We start from the raw sequence: 19,791 nt of genomic DNA, 5'->3' as shown, positions 1-19,791 counted from the left end.
AATCAACCAAATACCAAACATGGCCAAAGTTGGAAAAACTATCATATTGACGAGACAAATGTGTGATCTCATCATCATGGGCCACCAACTGTAGACGAGAGAGAGAAGCCTTGGTGTTGTAGCCACCAGGCTATAAGAATAGAAACTCACTTAGGTAAGAAAATCGTAAAAAGTGTGAAATGAATCCAAGCAATGTAAGCACACTCAAAGTATAAGAGATTGTGAAGGTCTTGTTTTCAAGAGGATGGGTGGGAGCTTGTGTATGCCATGCTCTTGAGCATGCCAGCGACCTTGAAACACATGCTCGAATGTGGCTAGCACATACAAAAAAGAGGTTTCTAGAATGAATTCCCTAAATGAGGTTTCCAGATTGAGTTCCCTTGCACTACAAGTTCTTTGCATATCAGAATTAATGTAGCTATAGGCATGATACATTATGTAAATTTATTGGCCATTTCTTCCAAAAAGATATGAAGAGGATAAGCTCGCCTTAAAATATCTAATGTATCTTGCAGCAAACCAATTATTTTTTTCCTTTTGTAAAGATATCAAGAGGATAAGCTAGCCTTAAACTATATCATGTACCTTGGAGCAACCTCACAAACATTTATGCTTTATGTAACACTATTCTTGATTGGAAAGCTTATTATAACATGTGATGGTGAAAGAGCATATATGTCCAAGCACTATGACATTCTTATTCTTATTCCTTATGTGCCCTTTTTAATTTGGTGTTGTAATTGTCCACATCTCGTATGCAATGTACCAAAGCCTTAACACATTGTCCTTCATGTGGATATGTGTCTCATAATTCCCATGAGTGTGAGATTAAGCAAACAAGCATGTGTCATTTAGACCATCATCAAGCTAGATTTTGACACACCTCTCTCTCTCTCTCTCTCTCTCTCTCTCTCTCTCTCTCTCTCATATTGTGTGTGCGGGCTATAGACAACATAGATATACAATTGATATATTTTTTGAATGTAATTGTGTGCACCATACCTATAGAGTTGTATGGCCCTTTCCCCAACTGCGATCGTCTACCCATCACTCTATCCAACCATTTTCTTAACAATTTCAATGTAGTTTCTAGTGGCCTGATGAATGGATTTTAATAATCACATCAAAATTGAGCAAGAATGCAACTAATGGTAGGAGGGGATTCCTACACGGGTTGAATCAAAGGTGAGCATAAATACAACTCTTCCCAAAGGGGAAACTTGAATGGTCAAGGCATACATACATGCAAGCTTGGACAAAAGAAGAAAATATTTTTTGCCCAAAACTTTTTCAATGGGGAAAATCGTAGAGGAATTTACTTTTTCAAGATAGAATTTATTTCCCTTGATGTAGTGATAGATTATATGCTCTTGTATGTGGCCAACTTTTTGAGTGTGAGTGCTATTTGTCCTAAACAATTCTAGATGAACTTATCATTGAGATGGTCTATCTATTTTCTAGATTTTGGAGGGTGCATGGACTTAAAAGACTCAAGCCCTAGTTGTTGTGTATATGTCTATGTTCCATGTTCACATGTGCGAGTGCAAGCATATAAAAGAAGTGCCTGTGTGACGCACGAGTTGTGCAGGTGTGCGCAGTTGCTATGGAAGCAAATGCTAATCAATGAATATTTTACCTTGTATAAGCCCTAAAAGTTGATTGAGTACCTTTTAGCCTAGATAGGGGCTATGTTAATTCATGCAAAGCCATGAATTGTGAGTTCAAGGAATCCTTATGATTCTGAAGCTTTTGCAAAGGTGGTCCTTATTCTAAAGACTTAGCATCACCTAGTATCAATGACAACATATCATTCCTTAATTCCATTATCTTGGACATTATGAGCCATTTATATTTAGAAGTTAAAAATGGAGGAAAGAGACAACCATGCCATTGTTGTGATATCCCAACAAGTGGTGAAGATGATGATGATAATTCTAGCAACAACCACTCTCCTAATAATAAATAGAGAAAATATATACCCCCCTCTCTATAGTCATCCTCTAATCTTGATCTATAATTTTTCCAAATCCAACGTCCCCCTCATGGACAATGTTGGCACTTGATATCCATTCTTTTACCTTCAATTATTACAAAGTACATCCAAAGAAAATATAAACACAAACCTCTCCACATCTTGCTTTCTCCTTTACCTTCCAATTTAAAAAGTTGGGCTTTCAAGATTTGCCATTGCCAAGACCCCACCTTATTAGTTCTTAATGAAACCATTCTCCATCAAAATCATGCATCTCGAATTCTATAATTGTCCCATGTATAGCTAACAAATGTCTCCAATCCACCAAGTGTTCGATTCTCTGAGTCTTTTTAGTTTTATACACTTCTTTTATCAAAGGACATGTCCTTTAAGCTCTGTTTGCTTAAATATCCTAGCCTTATTTTGCTAAGTGTCCTACACTTTACATAGGTCACATGTAGTTTATGCTCTTATGAGATCTCCCTTCCACCCGCATCACCGAAGGATTTGAAAGCGAACTCCCAAATTAATTCCTTATGATAATGCCGAGCGCCAGTCACTCTTCGATGTCAAGATGATGTTATCCAAAGAAACCCTTTTCCGTGCATAGACATTTATAGAAGGCTAAAGCAACGGAGTGTCTTTTTTCGACCACAAACAAAATGGGAACCATACGTTGCAAAGGATGTATCGTCTACCCCCCCCCCCCCCCCCCCCCCCCTCCCTTCCAAAACAAAAAAAAAAAGGCAAATAATTTTTTTAAAGAAAGAATTGATGAAAATTCTCTCCCAACAAATATAAAGTGTGTAATCTAGATGCAACACGCATACATGCCAAATGCACTTGCGCTCATTGGTTTCGGAGAAGGAAAGGAAAGGGAATTCTATGAGCACAATTCACACATTTTTATAATAAGACATATGAGGTTAGTGCACCCAATGCACTTTGAGAGGTGGAGGATGATTTATGCTCTCGAGCTTGAGAACACATCGAATAAATCTGTCCATGCCTTTCCTAATAGTCATCATCTTAATGGAGAATGCAAATCATGCAATTGGACCATCTGGCTTTATATACGAATTGGGTGTTCCGTGTGTGGGGGCTTCAAGCCCAAAGGGGCTAAACTTTATTGCCCACCACCAATCATGCTCACCCCCTCCTTTTTCTATACTTTGCCAAACTTAGGTAACTATGTTAACTATGTTCCTAAGACAAGAAAACACATCCCTTTCCGATGGGAGCAAGTTCAAAGATTAAATAGCTGGTCAAAAACAAAAAGGGCCAAAAGCAAAGTGAGATATAGAAAGTATGAAGATGTCATCTCTTGGAGGAATGGCATTTGCAAACGCAGGATCTTCGCGCACACACATGATGTGGGTGTTCTATTTTTCTATTTTCTATTATACACACTATTGCAAATTATCTTAATCGCCCACTTCTGTGGTGATGCCGGCCTAACGTAAGATTAAGCTTGCTTTTCGAGAGGGGCGTGTGTGTGTGTGTGTGTGTGTGTGTGTGTGTGTGTGTGTGTGTGAGAGAGAGAGAGAGATTGAGATTTCTCTGCTGCTCATGAGATGCGCTGTGCAGAGAAAAGCGAGCTACGCATTTGGGTCCCTTCCGTGCTGGGACCTGCTTGGTGCCCATCTCGCAATCCAATTGTGGAGGGAAATTACTTAAAAAGGAGGGGCCAGCACTACCTCCTCCTCTTGCCAAAGCAGACGCACTCTCTCTCTCTCTCTCTCTCTCTCTCTCTCAGAGAGAGAGCCCAAAACTTCTCTCTCTAAGGCTCTATGCAGCAGCAGCGCCGCACATTAGCAGCTCAAGCACTGAGAGATGCCCCCGTTAAATAGGGCCCGTTTTCCGTTACTCTCTTTTTCCTGTTTCCGCGCATCTCTCTCCTTGTCTCTTGCTACAAAGGCCCCCCGAATCACCCCATCTTTTTCGCCCATCCGCCTGCCTTCAAGGCACCTGCACCCCTCAACAAGCTGCATTCTTAAGCACTAGCGTCTCTCTCTCTCTCTCTCTCTCTCTCTCTCTCTCTCTCTCTCTCTCATGCCAGGATCAAGTACACGACAAAGAGTGGACTGGTGTGAGCTCATCAAAGTCCGGCAAACAGCTTGGTATGCAAGGTTAGCCCAGCTCCCATACATACCTATATGAGAATTAGCGCTCTGAGAGAGAGAAGAAGAGAAGAGAAGCTTTTCACGTCATAGGAACAATAGAGAGAGAGAGAGAGAGAGAGAGAGAGAGAGAGAGAGAGCCTCTTTCACTGATTGTGATGATGTTCTATTTAATGCAGTTGCGTCGGTGGCTAAGTTGAGAAACCAGAAAACATCAATAAGGTTTTCCTTGTCATCCCTCCGTTCTATCCACATATATTTGCCACAGTTCAAATTTTCCTATGGCACTTTTGATCCTGCTAAGACATCTAGTCTACCATCACAAAATGTCCATACATACCGAGATGTGAAGGCGTCTGCTTCCGAGTAATTTGTGCTTCTCTCCCTCAGGTGAGCAATGTGAAAAAAATCCTGCCCAATTTCCACAGACCATCACTTTCAATTGTGTGTGTTGAACGCCCGTGGCATCAATTAGAATGCCGTATAATGTGACAAGTCTCCCAATGAATGAGCTGGAGGAGCTACCATTTGCGCGCGCTCACACACGCACACAAACACACATAACATGGCAAATCTCCCAATGAACTAGCTGGAGGTGCTACTGTTTGCACGAGCTCAAACACAAACACACATAACATGGAAATCTCCCAATGAACTAGCTGGAGGAGCTACCGTTTGCACGCACACGCACATACACCCATTGATTTATCCTGCCTTCTTTCATTTTGATAAGATTGTACAACACATACATTTTCTGTTGTACATAAAGATGCATTGCTCTTCCTTACGCTGGTTTCATCTCATCTAATGCTACACAAACAATGATATAAATTGGATGTCCAGGTTTCATCGATGCCATAGACCAAGAATTGCAGGGCATCTGTTGCATGTCTATCATGTTGAGAACCACATGGATAGTGTTGCCCTGCTTAGTGTTGCTCCCCTTCTTGTCTGCATTGTCACCTGATGCTATCAAACTACTGGAGTTCCAAAACCAGTTGGAAGATCCTCTCAATCATCTAGCAAGCTGGAATGCTTCTGACCCTTCACCATGTGAATGGGTGGGTGTGGCATGTAGTGAGGGTAAGGTCACAGGCTTGACTCTCTCATTTATGAACTTAACTGGGAATATCACGACGGCCATTAGCGCTTTAGCAACTATGAAGCTAATCAGCCTTTCAAGAAACAAGTGGTCAAACACCTCACCAGAGCTTTTCAACTGCATGCAGCTAACAGAGCTGAATCTCTCGAACAATGCCTTGTATGGCGAAATCTCCGCCGAATTTAGCGCTCTATCCAACCTCACTACCTTAGACCTTTGCAATAATAAAATTACCGGGGATATTCCCCCGGAGCTTGGAAATCTAACAAATCTTCAAGTACTACAGCTCTGTGGCAACTATCTCACAGGCATTATTCCAAAAGAGTTTGGCAACCTTATGGCCCTGCAACAATTAGTGCTCTACACAAACAATCTTACAGGCCCACTTCCCTCATCCGTTAGCAATTTGAAAAATCTCATGGTTATCCGAGCCGGTCAAAACAAACTCACCGGTGCCATTCCTCCTGAGATCAGCAAGTGTAGAAGCTTGCAAGTGCTTGGTTTGGCCCAAAACAATTTAGAGGGCGAGATTCCCTCCATCCTGGGATCAATGCATAACCTCACGGATTTGGTGCTGTGGCGAAATGGGATCTCAGGGAAGATTCCTCCGGAGCTTGGCAACTGCAGCAACCTCAAAATGCTTGCCTTGTATCAGAATTCATTGATTGGGATGATTCCTCGTGAGCTTGGAAATCTTCAAAAGCTAGAACGTCTCTTTCTATACAGGAACCATTTGAATGGCAACATACCAAAAGAGCTTGGGAATTGTACATCACTAATTGAGATGGATTTTTCCACCAATCGGCTCACAGGCGAAATACCTGACGAGCTAGGCGGGCTGGATTACCTGCAGCTAATTCATCTCTATGAGAATCATTTGTCAGGAGTGATACCTCCAAGCTTTGAATATTTGAGCGAATTGCATGTATTAGACCTGTCTATCAATGCTCTCACAGGCACCATCCCAATGGGACTCCAAGACTCCACGACTCTGGTGAACCTACAGCTTTTTGAGAACAACTTGAGTGGTATAATCCCCCCCTTAATTGGCAGCAACAGTAACTTTTCCGTGCTGGATTTATCAGTGAACAACCTTAATGGCCCCATTCCAGAGTATATCTGCAAGCATAATCAGCTGACGTGGCTCAATCTTTGGTCCAATAAGCTGTCTGGCCAGATCCCTGAAGGAGTTCAAAGCTGTGTTTCTTTGGTGAAGCTTTATTTGAACGCAAACAGACTTCATGGCATTGTCCCAGTAGAGCTTAGCGGTCTTTGGGGCCTCACAGAGCTTGATCTTTCTTTAAACCAGTTCGAGGGAAGCATTCCACCACAACTGGTGAACTGCACTAAACTTCAGATTCTCAATCTTGCTGGTAACCATTTGACAGGAGCGATACATAAAATATTTGGGGGCCTGCAACAGCTAGCAATACTAAATTTATCTTCTAATTTTCTTAAAGGAAGTATCCCCGAAGAATTGGCCAACTGCACACAGCTGCTCCAACTTGATCTGAGCCGCAATGCTTTAAGTGGGTCAGTGCCAACAAGGTTGGGCTGCCTCACTCATATGAACAAACTGCTGCTTGCAGATAACCAGCTTACAGGTACAATCCCCAAAAGCTTAAGCAACCTTATTCGCCTTTCTGAGCTGCAGCTCGGAGGAAACAACTTATCAGGTGTGATTCCACCCGAGCTTGGAAACTTACTGAGCCTCCAGATGGCACTCAACTTAAGCTTTAATATGCTTACAGGTGTGTTTCCAGCAGAGCTTGGTAACCTGGCCCTACTTGAATATCTAAACCTAGAACACAATCATTTCTATGGGGGCATTCCTTCATCTTTCGCCAACTTGAAGAGCCTCATTGTGTTCAATGTTTCTTTCAATGCATTGTCAGGACCTTTGCCCAATACACCAACTTTTCAAAACATGCCAAGAAGCTGTTTCCTGGATAATGATGGATTATGTGGTCCGCCACTACCTGATGCTTGTGTTCCTCCACTATTATCCCTTGATTCCAGCCCACCCACATCTACTGAACAGATTGTGGGTATTGTCACAGCTGTGCTCATGGGAGTGACATTGATGATACTTCTTGGAGCTTGTTGGGTTTGTAGGCGATCGGTAAGGATATCAGTACCCTTGGATGAAGAAAAGAAAGATGTGCCAGATCCATATTTTCATCCCCAAGCAGGAATTAGTTTTCAAGACATTGCAAAAGCAACTGATAACTTCTCAGCTCGCTGTGTAATCGGAAGGGGTGCATGTGGTGTTGTCTACAAGGCAACCATGCCTTCAGGTCAGATAATTGCAGTCAAACGGTTAGCCATGGATAGGGATAGCTCTACTTTAGAGGACAGTTTCAATGCAGAAATTGCCACTCTTGGTAAGATAAGGCATAGAAACATTGTGCAGCTTCATGGTTTCTGCTATCATCCCGATGCTAACCTCCTCTTGTATGAATATATGCCAAAAGGAAGCTTGGGTGAGCTCTTACATGATGACTCCTGCCCACTGGACTGGGAGATGAGATACCAAATAGCAGTTGGAGCCTCAGAGGGATTATCCTACTTGCACCATGACTGCAAGCCTTGCATCATCCATAGAGACATCAAGTCCAACAACATCTTGCTAGATGAGAAGTTTGAAGCTCATGTTGGTGACTTTGGATTGGCCAAGTTAATCGATATGCCATATTCAAAGTCTATGTCTGCAGTAGCTGGATCATATGGTTACATAGCTCCAGGTGGGTCCATATGTTTTTCTTCTAATATAAGAATAAACTGAGGTGGGTATATTCCAATTCTAATGTATTATATGCAATGTTATTTTACAGAATATGCTTACACCATGAAGGTCACAGAAAAAAGTGATATTTATAGTTTTGGGGTAGTTCTACTGGAGTTACTGACAGGTCAGCATCCAGTCCAGCCACTAAATCAAGGTGGAGATCTTGTCACTTGGATCAAGGAATCTATACCTTCTAAAAAAGATATCAGTGAAATCTTTGACTCCAAACTTGATTTCAGCAACCCTGAAATTGTTGCTGAGATGTTGCTGACCCTTAAAATTGCTTTATTCTGTACAAAAACGATTCCCCTAGAACGGCCCTCAATGAGGGAGGTGGTTCGTATGCTCGTTTCAGTGAGAGAAAATAAGGAGGTGAACAAAGATTTCCACTTAAGCAATCCTGTGCAGCATAGCCTAGACAAAATGCATATAACATAAAAACCACAGCATTCTCCCAATTCAGTGATATGCACTGTGTTTTGAAAGCTAAATTCGGCCCATGCACACAAACAGAGAGCTGGAATTTAGGATGCGGCCCTCCCTGCCTCTTACCCGATTTTGCAAGTAAAGAGCAGCTATAGATTTCTTGTACAATGCCCACGAAGCGTTCTCTAACTCATAAACAAGTCAAGAGTCTCGGAATATCTTGAGGCAACACTGGATGCTGACCTCTGAGCAAGCACTCCCAGACTACTACAAGTCAGATGTAGTAGAAATGTTATTTAACTAACATTTCATGCAATACCTTAAGCCATGACATGTATAAGTTGTGCAGAATATGATCCATGGGAAAGAAACTGTGAGTACCCATGGGGCTTCAGATTCTTAATATGGAATAAGAGAAGTCATTCAGGTAAAGCCAGCTGCCTCCACAACTGTAGCTCAATGGAAGGTTCAGGCCGTGAGTGTGACGAGCATTCATCCTGTACAAGCCCAAAAATTGACATATAACCCCCTATATGGTTTCAAATTATGGACTTCAGTGTCCACAGAAACCTCGCTGTATGACTGCAACCACCCTTGGGGCATGTTCAGCGAGCTAAAACTATGTAGAGTCTTGCTATATCATTTCAACATCATGTAACATTGTTTCACGAGAAGAAAACACGAATCGCAGGTTTTTTTAAAAAGAGCATTCGGCCCACTTAATGTTTATATAAGCCAAAGCACATCAAAACAAACACACCAAAACAAGCCAGCGGCCATAATGTCTTGCAGTAGCAAAAGGAATCCAATAATGCTTATTGCATGGATAATGCACACTCGTCCTCAACTAGAACACAGCACAAACTAGACGTTCAGATAGATGTCATATAAGTAACACAAGCATCCACCATTTGCATGAAAGGGCTTACAAACTCTTAAAGTTTCCGACCCAAATTCACCTTGTGAGGAAATTGCCTTGCAAAGTATTGGGACGATCACTGATTCCAGCAGACCTTACAATTAAGTATGCATGTCATTTTGACGCAAAGCACAAGAAGCAACTCAAAGCCATGCCAAGGCACTACCAAAAAGGAGTGAAGATTGAACAGGAGCAAGCAAGCTTCATGGGGTGACGACATCGACAGAAGTGTTGAGCCGGATAGTGTGCTCTATTGGAGAGAGGTTGAGCGACTCTCTCTCTCTCTCTCTCTCTCTCTCTCTCTCTCTCTCTCTCTCTCTCTCTCTCTCTCTCTCTCTCTCTCTCTCTCTCTCTCTCTCTCTCTCTCTCTCTCTCTCTCTCGTCGGCTAGATCTTTAAGGTCTCTTGGGATAGTTTCCTACGACGTTAAAACTGTCTTCTTCTTCTTCTTCTTCTCTCTCTCTCTCTCTCTCTCCCTTACATTGGCACAAGTGGCACACATGCAAGAGTTGATGCCAGAGATCAGGGCAGCAAGAGAAAAGGGGAAAATCGCCTTTTATAGAGGAGGGAAAGTAGTGATTCTGGAAAAGCGCTCATCATGACGGTGCGAGACCTATGGGGCGACGCTCCGCATAGCGGCGTGGAATTGTAATGGATCATATAGGCTAGATGTAGGTGCCTTTGAAGACAGCTTTAGGGACAGAGACATAGTTTTCTATTCAGAGACACACCAGATACCAAGACAGCTTATGCCACATGTGAAGGGGTATTTATGGGAAACAGCAAGTCGACCAGACAAGAGATCTCTAAGAGGTAGCCGGGGTTCAGGAGGAGTAGCAGTCTTATTTAAAGAGGAGCTGAAACCACTACTACAGATTATCAGGAAAGATGAACAAGCAAGGTATATGTGGGTGAGAATGAGAGCCGAGACAAGTAGATTTCTATATATCGCTATATGCTACTTCCCTCCAAGTACATCAGTCTACTCCTCACCTAAAGGACAGTCCCCTTTCTCCATATTGAATAATGACATATGGGAGTTCTCTAGAGATGGAGACATCGTTCTCTTAGGAGACTTTAATGCCAGAACGGCCAACTCTCACGCAATATTCTATGATACTTCTGAGGAAATGCTCAGAGAAGTGGATTTATCACAGGAGGGGCTTACTAGAAACTCACATGATAAAGAACACACTGAATATGGGAGACATCTCATGGAGATGGCAACTACACATGGTTTGGCCATACTTAATGGTCTAGAGAATTTCCCTTTATCTGGGGCCCCAGATTCACATGCTTCCCGCACAGGCATGGGGCCAGCACAGTAGATTATGTCATGACTTCACCAAGCTTTATTTCTAGTATCGAGGACTTTAAGGTGGGACCCAGACCGGTTGGGATTGCAGTGGATCATGCTCTCTTGACCTCATCAATCTCCTTCCAATACAATGCCTCTCAAGTACAAAGGAAGAAGACGCACACAAGATATACTTTCACACCAGAGACTGATTCAGTCTATGTGGAACAGATCTATAGTAGGATGTGGGCAGCCGAGCCAGTATATATTGTAGAGGAGCTTACTTCTCAGCTAACAGAGATACTACATGGAGCAGCACAAGAGGCATACCCACATACTCAGCCTGATCAGAAAAGAGGATCTGGGAACATGCCTCAAAACAGTTGGTACGACGAGGAATGCAGAGAGACGAGAACCCAGGTCCAGAAAGAGCTTACACTTGGGACCATCACACATAAGCAGTCTCGGATTGCTCTTCGGCGTATAGTACATCGCAAGAAAAGGGCATTTTTACCAAACTGGAGAAGGATTTATATCAGCTCTTCTTGAGTCAGGACTCACATGAGGCCTGGAGTTTATTTCACGAGCACTCATCGCCTCCGACAATTACTTCTCCTGAGATTTGGGGTCAATATGTAACATCATTATATATGGTATCTGGACAGCCTCCATTACCAGATCCGCTAGAGCCATGCCCTGCTGCTAGTACTTTCTTTACTACGGAAATGGTGGAAAAAGCCATTGATAAGATGAAGACAAGAAGAGCATATGATCATGAGGGTCTAGTAGCAGAACATCTGATCCATGCAAGGGATCTACTTTCAGAAGTCCTTGCTCGTCTGTTTAATCGGGTCATGTGTGAAGGATTACCTGAATCTTGGAAATTATCTACTATCGTACCTATTTTCAAGTCAGGGGATCCTATGATACCCGGGAACTACCGTACCATTATGGTGGGTCACACATTGACCCGACTATACGCATCCATTCTGGAACAAAAATTGAGTAGATGGGCAAAGAATGAGGGCATAAGGGCAACAGGACAAGCTGGATTCAGGAGGGGTTATTCCACTCTAGATCATATTCTTACGCTCAGAGCCATTATTGAGGAAGGAAGAGCAAGAGGGAGAAGGATGTGTTGTTGCTTTGTGGATTTTCGGAAAGTTTTTGATACAATACCAAGGGCCAGATTGATGCGTAGAATGCAAGAGTTAGGGGTCCCCAAAGAGATTATCTGGGGGATCATGGCCTTATATGGGTCAGTAACTGGTTATGTACGTACTCCAGAAGGGGATTCCGACATTGTTCATTCCACCGTTGGAGTAAAGCAGGGATGCCCACTGTCCCCTACTTTATTTGGTATGTATATAGATGAGGTATCAGATTACATTGATAGAGAGGGTGACCGAGGTGCTCAGCTTGCAGGGTCATGGATCCCTTTGTTGTTGTATGCAGATGATATTGTATTGATAGCAGAATCACCAGATGGAATGCAGAGGCAGTTAGATGCATTACATAAATTCGCGGAGGACAGCGGACTGTCGGTGAATTTGGGTAAAACCAAAGTTATGGTGTTTAACACCACACAGCAGTGGGTTAGGAGATCGGCACCTACATTTGCATATGGCCAGGATACAGTAGAGTACACAGATGCATACACATACCTTGGTGTGGTATTTGCAGGACCGAAGTTTACTCTTAAGAAAGCAGCGGAGGCTAGATTGTCCAGAGCCTCTGCGGCCTTGGGAGGGTTGGAGAGGATGTGTTCACAAGTGCAATTTCAGGAACCACGAACAAAACTTTTTGATACTGTGGTGGCTTCGGCTATGCTTTATGGGGTCCAGATTTGGGGACCATCTGTGGATCAGGATAATTGGAAGCCAATGGAGAGACCTTTGGTATCTATGATTTCCCGAATGATTAGAGCCAAGGCCTCCGTACCACACGCGATTATCCGAGCGGAACTAGCTGCCCCTCCGATAGAAATTGAAGCTCTTACCAGATCAGTGTCCTTTATACATGGTTTGTGGGATACAAATAATTGCCGATATACTAGATTGGCCCTCGAATCCTCTCAACAGTTAGCAATGAAAGGGGATACATCATGCTGGTATGCGCAACTGTCTTCGTGGTTTCAGAGACACGGGTTCAATATGGAAAGATTACCCCCCTACCAATACTCTCTTGAGGCTCCATCACTGGCAATTACACGAACGGAGATTAATAAAATCATCCGTCAGGATCTTATACAGTTGGATACTAAGAGGACATGGGTAGACCCTACACAAGAATTGGGCACGAAGATGGCCGACTACAAAGAAAACTTCCTACAGCTATCTGAAGATGGATTTGTGATTCGCCCGAGCTACATGGATACCCACCTGTCTCATGGTTTGAGATGTGCTATTGGTTAGATTCGTACAGCCTCACACCAACTGGAAATTGAATTTGGCAGATTTAGGGGAATCCCACCTGAGAGCAGAATTTGCAAGTTATGCGGAATGGAGCCAGAGATAGAATTACACTACATATGCCATTGCACCGTATACTATGAGATACGTGGGCGTTTCCATTGCCTATTTAAAAAAGGCTTTGGACCTCTAGATAGAGTCGTGCAATACCAAGATCAAAGATGCTTAGGCTTGTACCTACTGGAAATACATCGGCACAGGGATAACCTAATGAGAAGACAAAGAGCACTACAGCCTCAGAGGTAGATCACAGATTTCTTCGGATAGAGAGAAGCAGGAGTGGAAGGAGAAGCAAGAGACCAGCAGCCAGCACAAAGGAGTACCCTGATCCATACCAAAGGCACCCTCATTGACAAGGCGATTGAGCTTAGGAAATCGAGACGACCACGACCGAGATGCAGAAGCACACTTCACCGGAGGAGACTACAACAAAGGATTAGAAGCATTCTAGCCAGACACCCAGAATGCTCCTAAGAAGTTTATTTAATACTTTGTATTTAGTTTTTCACATTTATTTTCACACTTAGTACTTTAGTACTAAGGTACCCTAACTTTGTAACAGATTCACCACTTTTGTATCAGTTTGGTCTCATAGGTCATTCTGGCCTTTTTGAAGACGTTAATATAACATTTCATTTCTCTCTCTCTCTCTCTCTCTCTCTCTCTCTCTCTCTCTCTCTCTCTCTCTCTCTCTCTCTCTCTCTCTCTCTCTCTCTGTGTGTGTGTGTGTGTGTGTGTGTGTGTGTGTGTGTGTGTGTGGCAAAAGAGTGGGGCTTGGTACCCTTTTGTATCATGTAATCAAAATTACAGGCCCGAAGGCATTGCATCATCCCGTACGGCGTAGGCATACACGCATAACAGATTTGATAGTGGAAAGACCCCTGAGATATTCCACAATTACAAAGTTACAAACCATAGGGGAAAAACTACCAATGATGCAAAGTTACAAAAGATGAGTGATACAACAAAAGCTAGGAGCAGGGGAGTGAGGGAAGAAAGTAGCGGAGAGCTGAAGCAGAAACAGGCCACCCTAACGTCAAGACTCAAGAGAAGGTCAAAAACTCCACCAAAGAATCTCCAATTGCTAACTCCAAATCTCCAAGGCTGTATACAATGGCGCATCCTAGCAGAAGAGACATGACGGCCGCAAGATGACTCTGCACCAAATATTTGAGAGAGAGAGAGAGAGAGAGAGAGAGAGAGAGAGAGAGAGAGAGAGAGACTCTAGCCATCCCTGGCAATGATCAAGAAGGCTATGGGCTAAAAGCATGCTTTGGTGGTACAAAAAGGACTGTCCTTGACAGCACCTTTGCCAAATGTTTGAGCTATAATTTCTACATGTCACATGAAAAACTACCTATCATACTATATATCAGTGGATAGATCTTCAAAAGGAGAATCTAAAAACACAAGGTCCGAAATTTTTTGACCTAAACTACAAAAATTTTACCAGTCCCCACTTTTTCATTGGTAGAAGTAAAATAAGTCCTTTTTTTGTACCACCAAACCATGCTTTCACCCTATGACATTCTTCAACCTGCAAGCAGAAGCGATATATGGTGCAAATTCTGGAAGCGAGGCAAGAACCGCCTAACACACCCACCAAACCAATTCCAAACCTACATCACCCACCAAAAACAAAAAAGAACAAGCAATAAACAGGCAGAACAAGCAAACATACATGCACACACCCCTCAAATGCAAAACGCACTCTCCCCAAGCACATGCAGATCCACAAGCACAAGCATCACACACAAAAGAAATAAGGCACATACAAGCACGCAAGCTAAACAAACAGAAATGTAAACCTTGGTAAAACCAAGGTTATGGTGTTTAACACTGCATCGCAGTGGATCAGGAGATCAGCACCTACATTCACTTATGATTAGGAGAGTGTTCCCATATACATGTGGTAGTGATGTGTGTGAACACACTTAGGACCACCGGGACATTTTTTCCCTGACTAGGAGGTTTTTTTCCCCGTGCATTGTATATACGCCCATCACTCTAGGACTATAAAATTTTTCCATTGCACACTAAGTGATGTACTCTCTATTGTGTGCCTTGAGCTTCCTTCATCTTCTCCAAGCTGTGTTTTCCATTGCACACTAAGTGATATACTCTCTATTGTGTGCCTTGAGCTTCCTTCGTCTTCTCCAAGCTGTGTTTTCCTGCAACCCTAATTCCAACAATTGGTATCAGAGCAGGTTGCGTCCTCTCGGTGTCACGTGCACATCTAACCCTATCTGCATGTGGACAAGCTATCTCACATCTAGGGTTCAAGTTAGCCTAGGAAGTGCTCTGGCACCTTTGTGAGCCTGTGCGCAGGCCGTGCATGTCCAAGCACTTAGATTAGTTTCATATCCTCTGATTGCACACAACATGATCATTAGCATGACATTCAGTACCCATCATGAGCATTTTACAGAGCATAGAACCCTTTTTCCCAAAACACATATTTTTCACTTATTTATTGATAAGTGACTTTTGTTGGAAAAGTAAGTAGGGCAATTTGCTAAAGATCTATAAAAGAAACCCATTGTGCACTCAATAGAAGCAGAAAAAGCAGAGACACAAGGAGGCAGGCACAGCAGTCAGGCAGCACCTCAACAGGAGCCTTAGCGTTTTTCTCAAGAAGAAGAAGCCCAGATCAACCTGGCGTTTTCAGTTTTCAGCAGACAACCCAGCGTTTTCAGTTTCCAACCTTAGCCTCGCAAGAACCTGCTTCTACTCGGTCAAAGATCCTCGCCAGATTCCCCATCGAGTCCCAAAACAGCCTAGCGTTTTTAGAATTCAGCCAGATCAGCCAGTGTTTTTGCATTTCAGCGTCAGTGCGACTCGGCAGTTGCAGATCCAACCGCAATGCCGCCACAGTAGCAAATTTGTAGCAGAACCTCTAGCATTTTCAGTTTTCAGCATTTGATACCGTCGTCGTCGACACCATCGTCGACATCGTCATCGCAGTCCCTATCTTGACGATGACACCTTCATCATCGTCATCACAGATCCCTATCTTGACGACGACACCTTCGTCGCCATCGTCGCAGATCCCAGACCTAACGACGACACCATCATTGTCATCGTTATAGTCTCCATCGTCGTCATCGACATAGTCATCATCCAGTCCATTGCATCTAGACCATTGTACCAAATTTGTGCAATCTATGGCATAGACCTCTCTCGCCATAGAGAGCAGAGCCCTTGGAGGAGGGTTTGAGAACCGTCTGGTGTCGTATTCTTCCTCTCTCTCTCTCTCTCTCTCTCTCTCTCTCTCTCTCTCTCTCTCTCTCTCTCTCTCTCTCAGCACTCTCATTTACAGTAGCATTCACTTTATTTGTGATCGTTTCACTTGCACTCTCTCTCTCTAAGGAACGAAGGCTCTCCCTTCCATAAGTAAAGGAACCCTTGAGCATAGTTCGAAGCACTCATCCTAAGCACTATCAACAATTCACTTCCGCTGCACCTTACACCCGGGCTTAGATGCCAGCATACGCCTGCTCACTTTCTCTGATTTCTGTGATCTTTGGTGAGCGTCAACAAGTCAACAAATACTTCGCGTGAGCTTATAGAGCACAATCTGCTCAGATAATCGATTTGAGCTCATTTCAGCCATCGTTTCCACTATAGACAGTGCTGCGCAGACAATTTCGTCATTTCGTGCATCATTTTGTGCAGAATTTTTGTCAGTGCCATTTTTTGCATCCCTTACAGTCTTCTACGGGTTGTGCTATATAGCACCTGTTGGTCTTGCTTCGTTTCTCCTCTTTTCTGGCAGTTTTTACATCAGGTGCAGGCATTCACCATGGCTGACGACAACACAAATGTGTTCAAGATGTTTTGCTGCTAAGGATAGATTGGATGGGGACAATTACTTTGTGGGTTTACATGATGCAACGTGTCCTTGTGTCAAAGGGCGTTTGGAATATTTGACAGGGCATTGGTTCTCAGGATGTAGGCAATGTTGTAGGTTTTGGTGGCAGGGTTGCTGCTGCTAGATTTGTTTTGCCTACAATTGAGCAAGCTCGTTGGGATGTAAGAGATGTGCACGCCCATGCATTGATTGCATTATCTATCAAGCGCACTGAGTTTATAGACATTCTTTGGAAATTGCAAAGAAAGCAAAGGATAATGGGGAAAGGCAAAGTGGATTCCCTCGGTATCCACGATCTTCAGAAGGACAACTTGGGTTTAATTGGACGGTGGATGATTCAGTCCTTGATTGTGACACCTCATATGATCATGGTTGTACGTCGAGCTTCGAATTTCAAAAAGGAGAGAGAGAAATTATGAGGCCTTCGGTTGCATCTTATTTAAACAAAGTTGCTCCTTCAAAATGGGATGATGTTGAGAAATGGTTAGTGAGCCCGATGTCAGGCGATGCACACATAAAAGCGAAGACAAAGAGTGGCCCCTTCATGAACACTATGTTTACTCCTCACAATCGTTCAGCTAAATCTACAAAACAAGCTTGGGATATTCTGGCTGGTCTTTATGCAAGTCGCAATGAGGCTAAAATTGCATTATTGCGTAAAAAAGCTGGAGTCGAAGATTATGCATGAGGAAGATGAAATGAACACTTCCCTTGCTGGTGTCAAGGATATTAATGAGCAACTTATTTCTGCAGACGAAGTCATTTGTGACACCTCCCTTCTGCAAATTGTTCTTGATGCTTCGCTAGATTCTTACCAGACTTTTGCTAGTACTTGGAGACTTATGAATCAAGAAAATCCAAAAAGTTGTCAAGTTTGATGTATTATGCACATTGTTGTTGCGAGAGTCACTTTCCAGAAAAAACAGGGCTAAATAGCGTGCAGTTGAAGAGGCCTTTATTGCTGCTCAAAGAAAAGGTGGTAACAACAACGTAGCCACTTCTCATGGTTCTTCTACGAGTGGTAAATCACATGTTCCTAATGCTTCTGCTGGCAGCAATTCGTCTGGGAACTCTGGTGAAAAGGACAAAAAGAAGATGTGTTGTCATTATTGTAAAGCTAATCAAACAGTGTCCTAAGAGGCTAAGAAGACTGAGGCTAATTCCATTGCAAATGCAACTATTGTTGAGTCTTCTGTGAAAGGAGATTGTGAAGCTGATGTTGATGCAGAATGGGCTTTTAGTGCAGAGTGCACTTATCATTCTATTTTCCATGATGCATATATGTCAGTTGTTGCAGATGCTCATGTGTGGTACTTTGACAGTGGTGCTACAAAGCATATTACCTCTTATCGTGACTTGTTTACCTCTCTTGAGGCTGTCCCTCATTGGAATTTAGTAACTTGTGCCAACAATGCCTCTTATCCAATCAAGGGAGTTGGAAAGATTGTGCTGATTGCTACCAATGGCAATTCTTTTACACTTGTTGATGCACTTTATGTACCGAGGATCAAGAAGAACCTTTTGTCTGTATCTGCACTTGCTAGACTTGGTCTTGTTGTGAAATTTGTGGATGACAGATGTACAGTTCATGATCTTTGTTTTGGTGATGAGATTGTTGCATTAGGCATTTTATGTCGTGGGCTGTATAAGCTCGCTTTGTATGACAAGAGTGGGCAGAATTTTGCAAATGTAGTTGTGGATTTCATATGCAAAACTTTGGCATGCACGTCTTGGGCATCTGATTTTTGCAAGTTTGTTGTGTTTCCAAAAATCTGATATGGTTGCTTCTTTGCCACCTCTTGAAGCACCTATTAAGCATGTTTGTGAAGGTTGTATTTTGGGTAAGATACAGCGTTTGAAGTTTCCAAAGGATGATTCAGTTAGGGCTACATGTAGGTTGCAACTTGTGCATAGTGATGTTTGTGGGCCCATGCAAACTCCATCCTTGAGCAATTACCTTTACTTCGTGACTTTCATTGATTATTACTCCAGGCATGCATGGGTATTTTCGCTTAAAGCGAAGTCCGAAGTTTAAATATGTGCTTCAAACAATTTCTGGCTATGGCTGAAAATGTCTCGAAATATACTATGGGCACCCTCCGTTCCGATCGAGGGGGGGAGTATATGTCTCATGAATTGAATGCATTTCTGGCTAGTTGTGGGATAAAACACCAATGTACAGTGCCTTATACACCAAGCAATGTTTGCAGGCACAGGCCCTTGAGTTCTCTCACCACACAGGAGACCTAGGGGTTACAGACCTGGTACAGACCCTGTGGCCACTAGCCGCGTTCTCAATGACACCTCCAGACTCGGCAAGATGTAAACACATTGTGGTACACATCTTTGCTGACACGCAGTGTCACGTGCACATGTAACCCTATGTGCATGTGGACAAGTTGTTCCCAGTTCTAGGGTTCATGTTAGCCTAGGAAGTATTCTGGCACCCTTGTGAGCCTGTGCGTAGGCTGTGCATGTCCAGGCACTTAATCTAATTACATACCCTCTGATTGCACACAACATGATCATTAGCACGACATTCAATACCCATCATTAGCATTTTCCAGAGCATAGAACCCTTTTTTGCCGAAGTACACATTTTTCACTTATTTATTAATAAGTGACTTCGTTGAAAAAGTAACTAGGGCAATTTGCTAAATCTATAAAAGAAACCATTGGGCACTCAGTAGAAGCAGAAGAAGCAGGGACACAGAAAGGGCAGGCACCGCAACAGACCGGCAAGCACCCTCAGGCTCCCCAACGTTTTCTCAACAGTTCAGCCCTTAGCTTCGCGGATCCTCCCCATTCCGCTACAGATCCTTGCCA

General features: G+C 43.1%; 1 protein-coding gene across 2 annotated transcripts; it reads left to right on the top strand.

The window, feature by feature from the left end:
* Nucleotides 1-3,846: 3,846 nt before the first annotated feature.
* LOC147425767 (uncharacterized) lies at nt 3,847-9,125 on the top strand. 2 transcript variants are annotated; one of them, XM_086500803.1, is made up of 5 exons: nt 3,847-4,101; nt 4,272-4,482; nt 4,936-7,578; nt 7,669-7,938; nt 8,029-9,125. In XM_086500803.1, the coding sequence occupies exons 3-5, from the start codon at nt 4,980-4,982 to the stop codon at nt 8,418-8,420; spliced, it is 3,261 nt and encodes a 1,086-aa protein (XP_086356929.1). In that variant the 5' UTR covers nt 3,847-4,101; nt 4,272-4,482; nt 4,936-4,979; the 3' UTR covers nt 8,421-9,125. The 2 variants fall into 2 exon arrangements, with proteins under 2 accessions (XP_086356929.1, XP_086356928.1); XM_086500802.1 differs by having other exon boundaries at nt 3,849-4,101; nt 4,936-7,938; nt 8,029-9,123.
* Nucleotides 9,126-19,791: the final 10,666 nt, after the last annotated feature.

Source organism: Adiantum capillus-veneris, chromosome 25 (assembly GCF_014529385.1).
Source record: "Adiantum capillus-veneris isolate H3 chromosome 25, ASM1452938v2, whole genome shotgun sequence".
Taxonomy (NCBI): Eukaryota; Viridiplantae; Streptophyta; class Polypodiopsida; order Polypodiales; family Pteridaceae; genus Adiantum; species Adiantum capillus-veneris.
Note: the sequence above shows the minus strand (reverse complement) of the source record. Positions and strands in the feature narration are given on the sequence as shown.

Bases quoted from the DNA above. Each gene is read 5' to 3' on its own strand.
- LOC147425767 (XM_086500802.1), top strand. From the start codon at position 4,980: ATGTCTATCATGTTGAGAACCACATGGATAGTGTTGCCCTGCTTAGTG. The intron at 7,939-8,028 runs GTGGGTCCATAT...GTTATTTTACAG, and splicing joins ATATGGTTACATAGCTCCAG to AATATGCTTACACCATGAAG.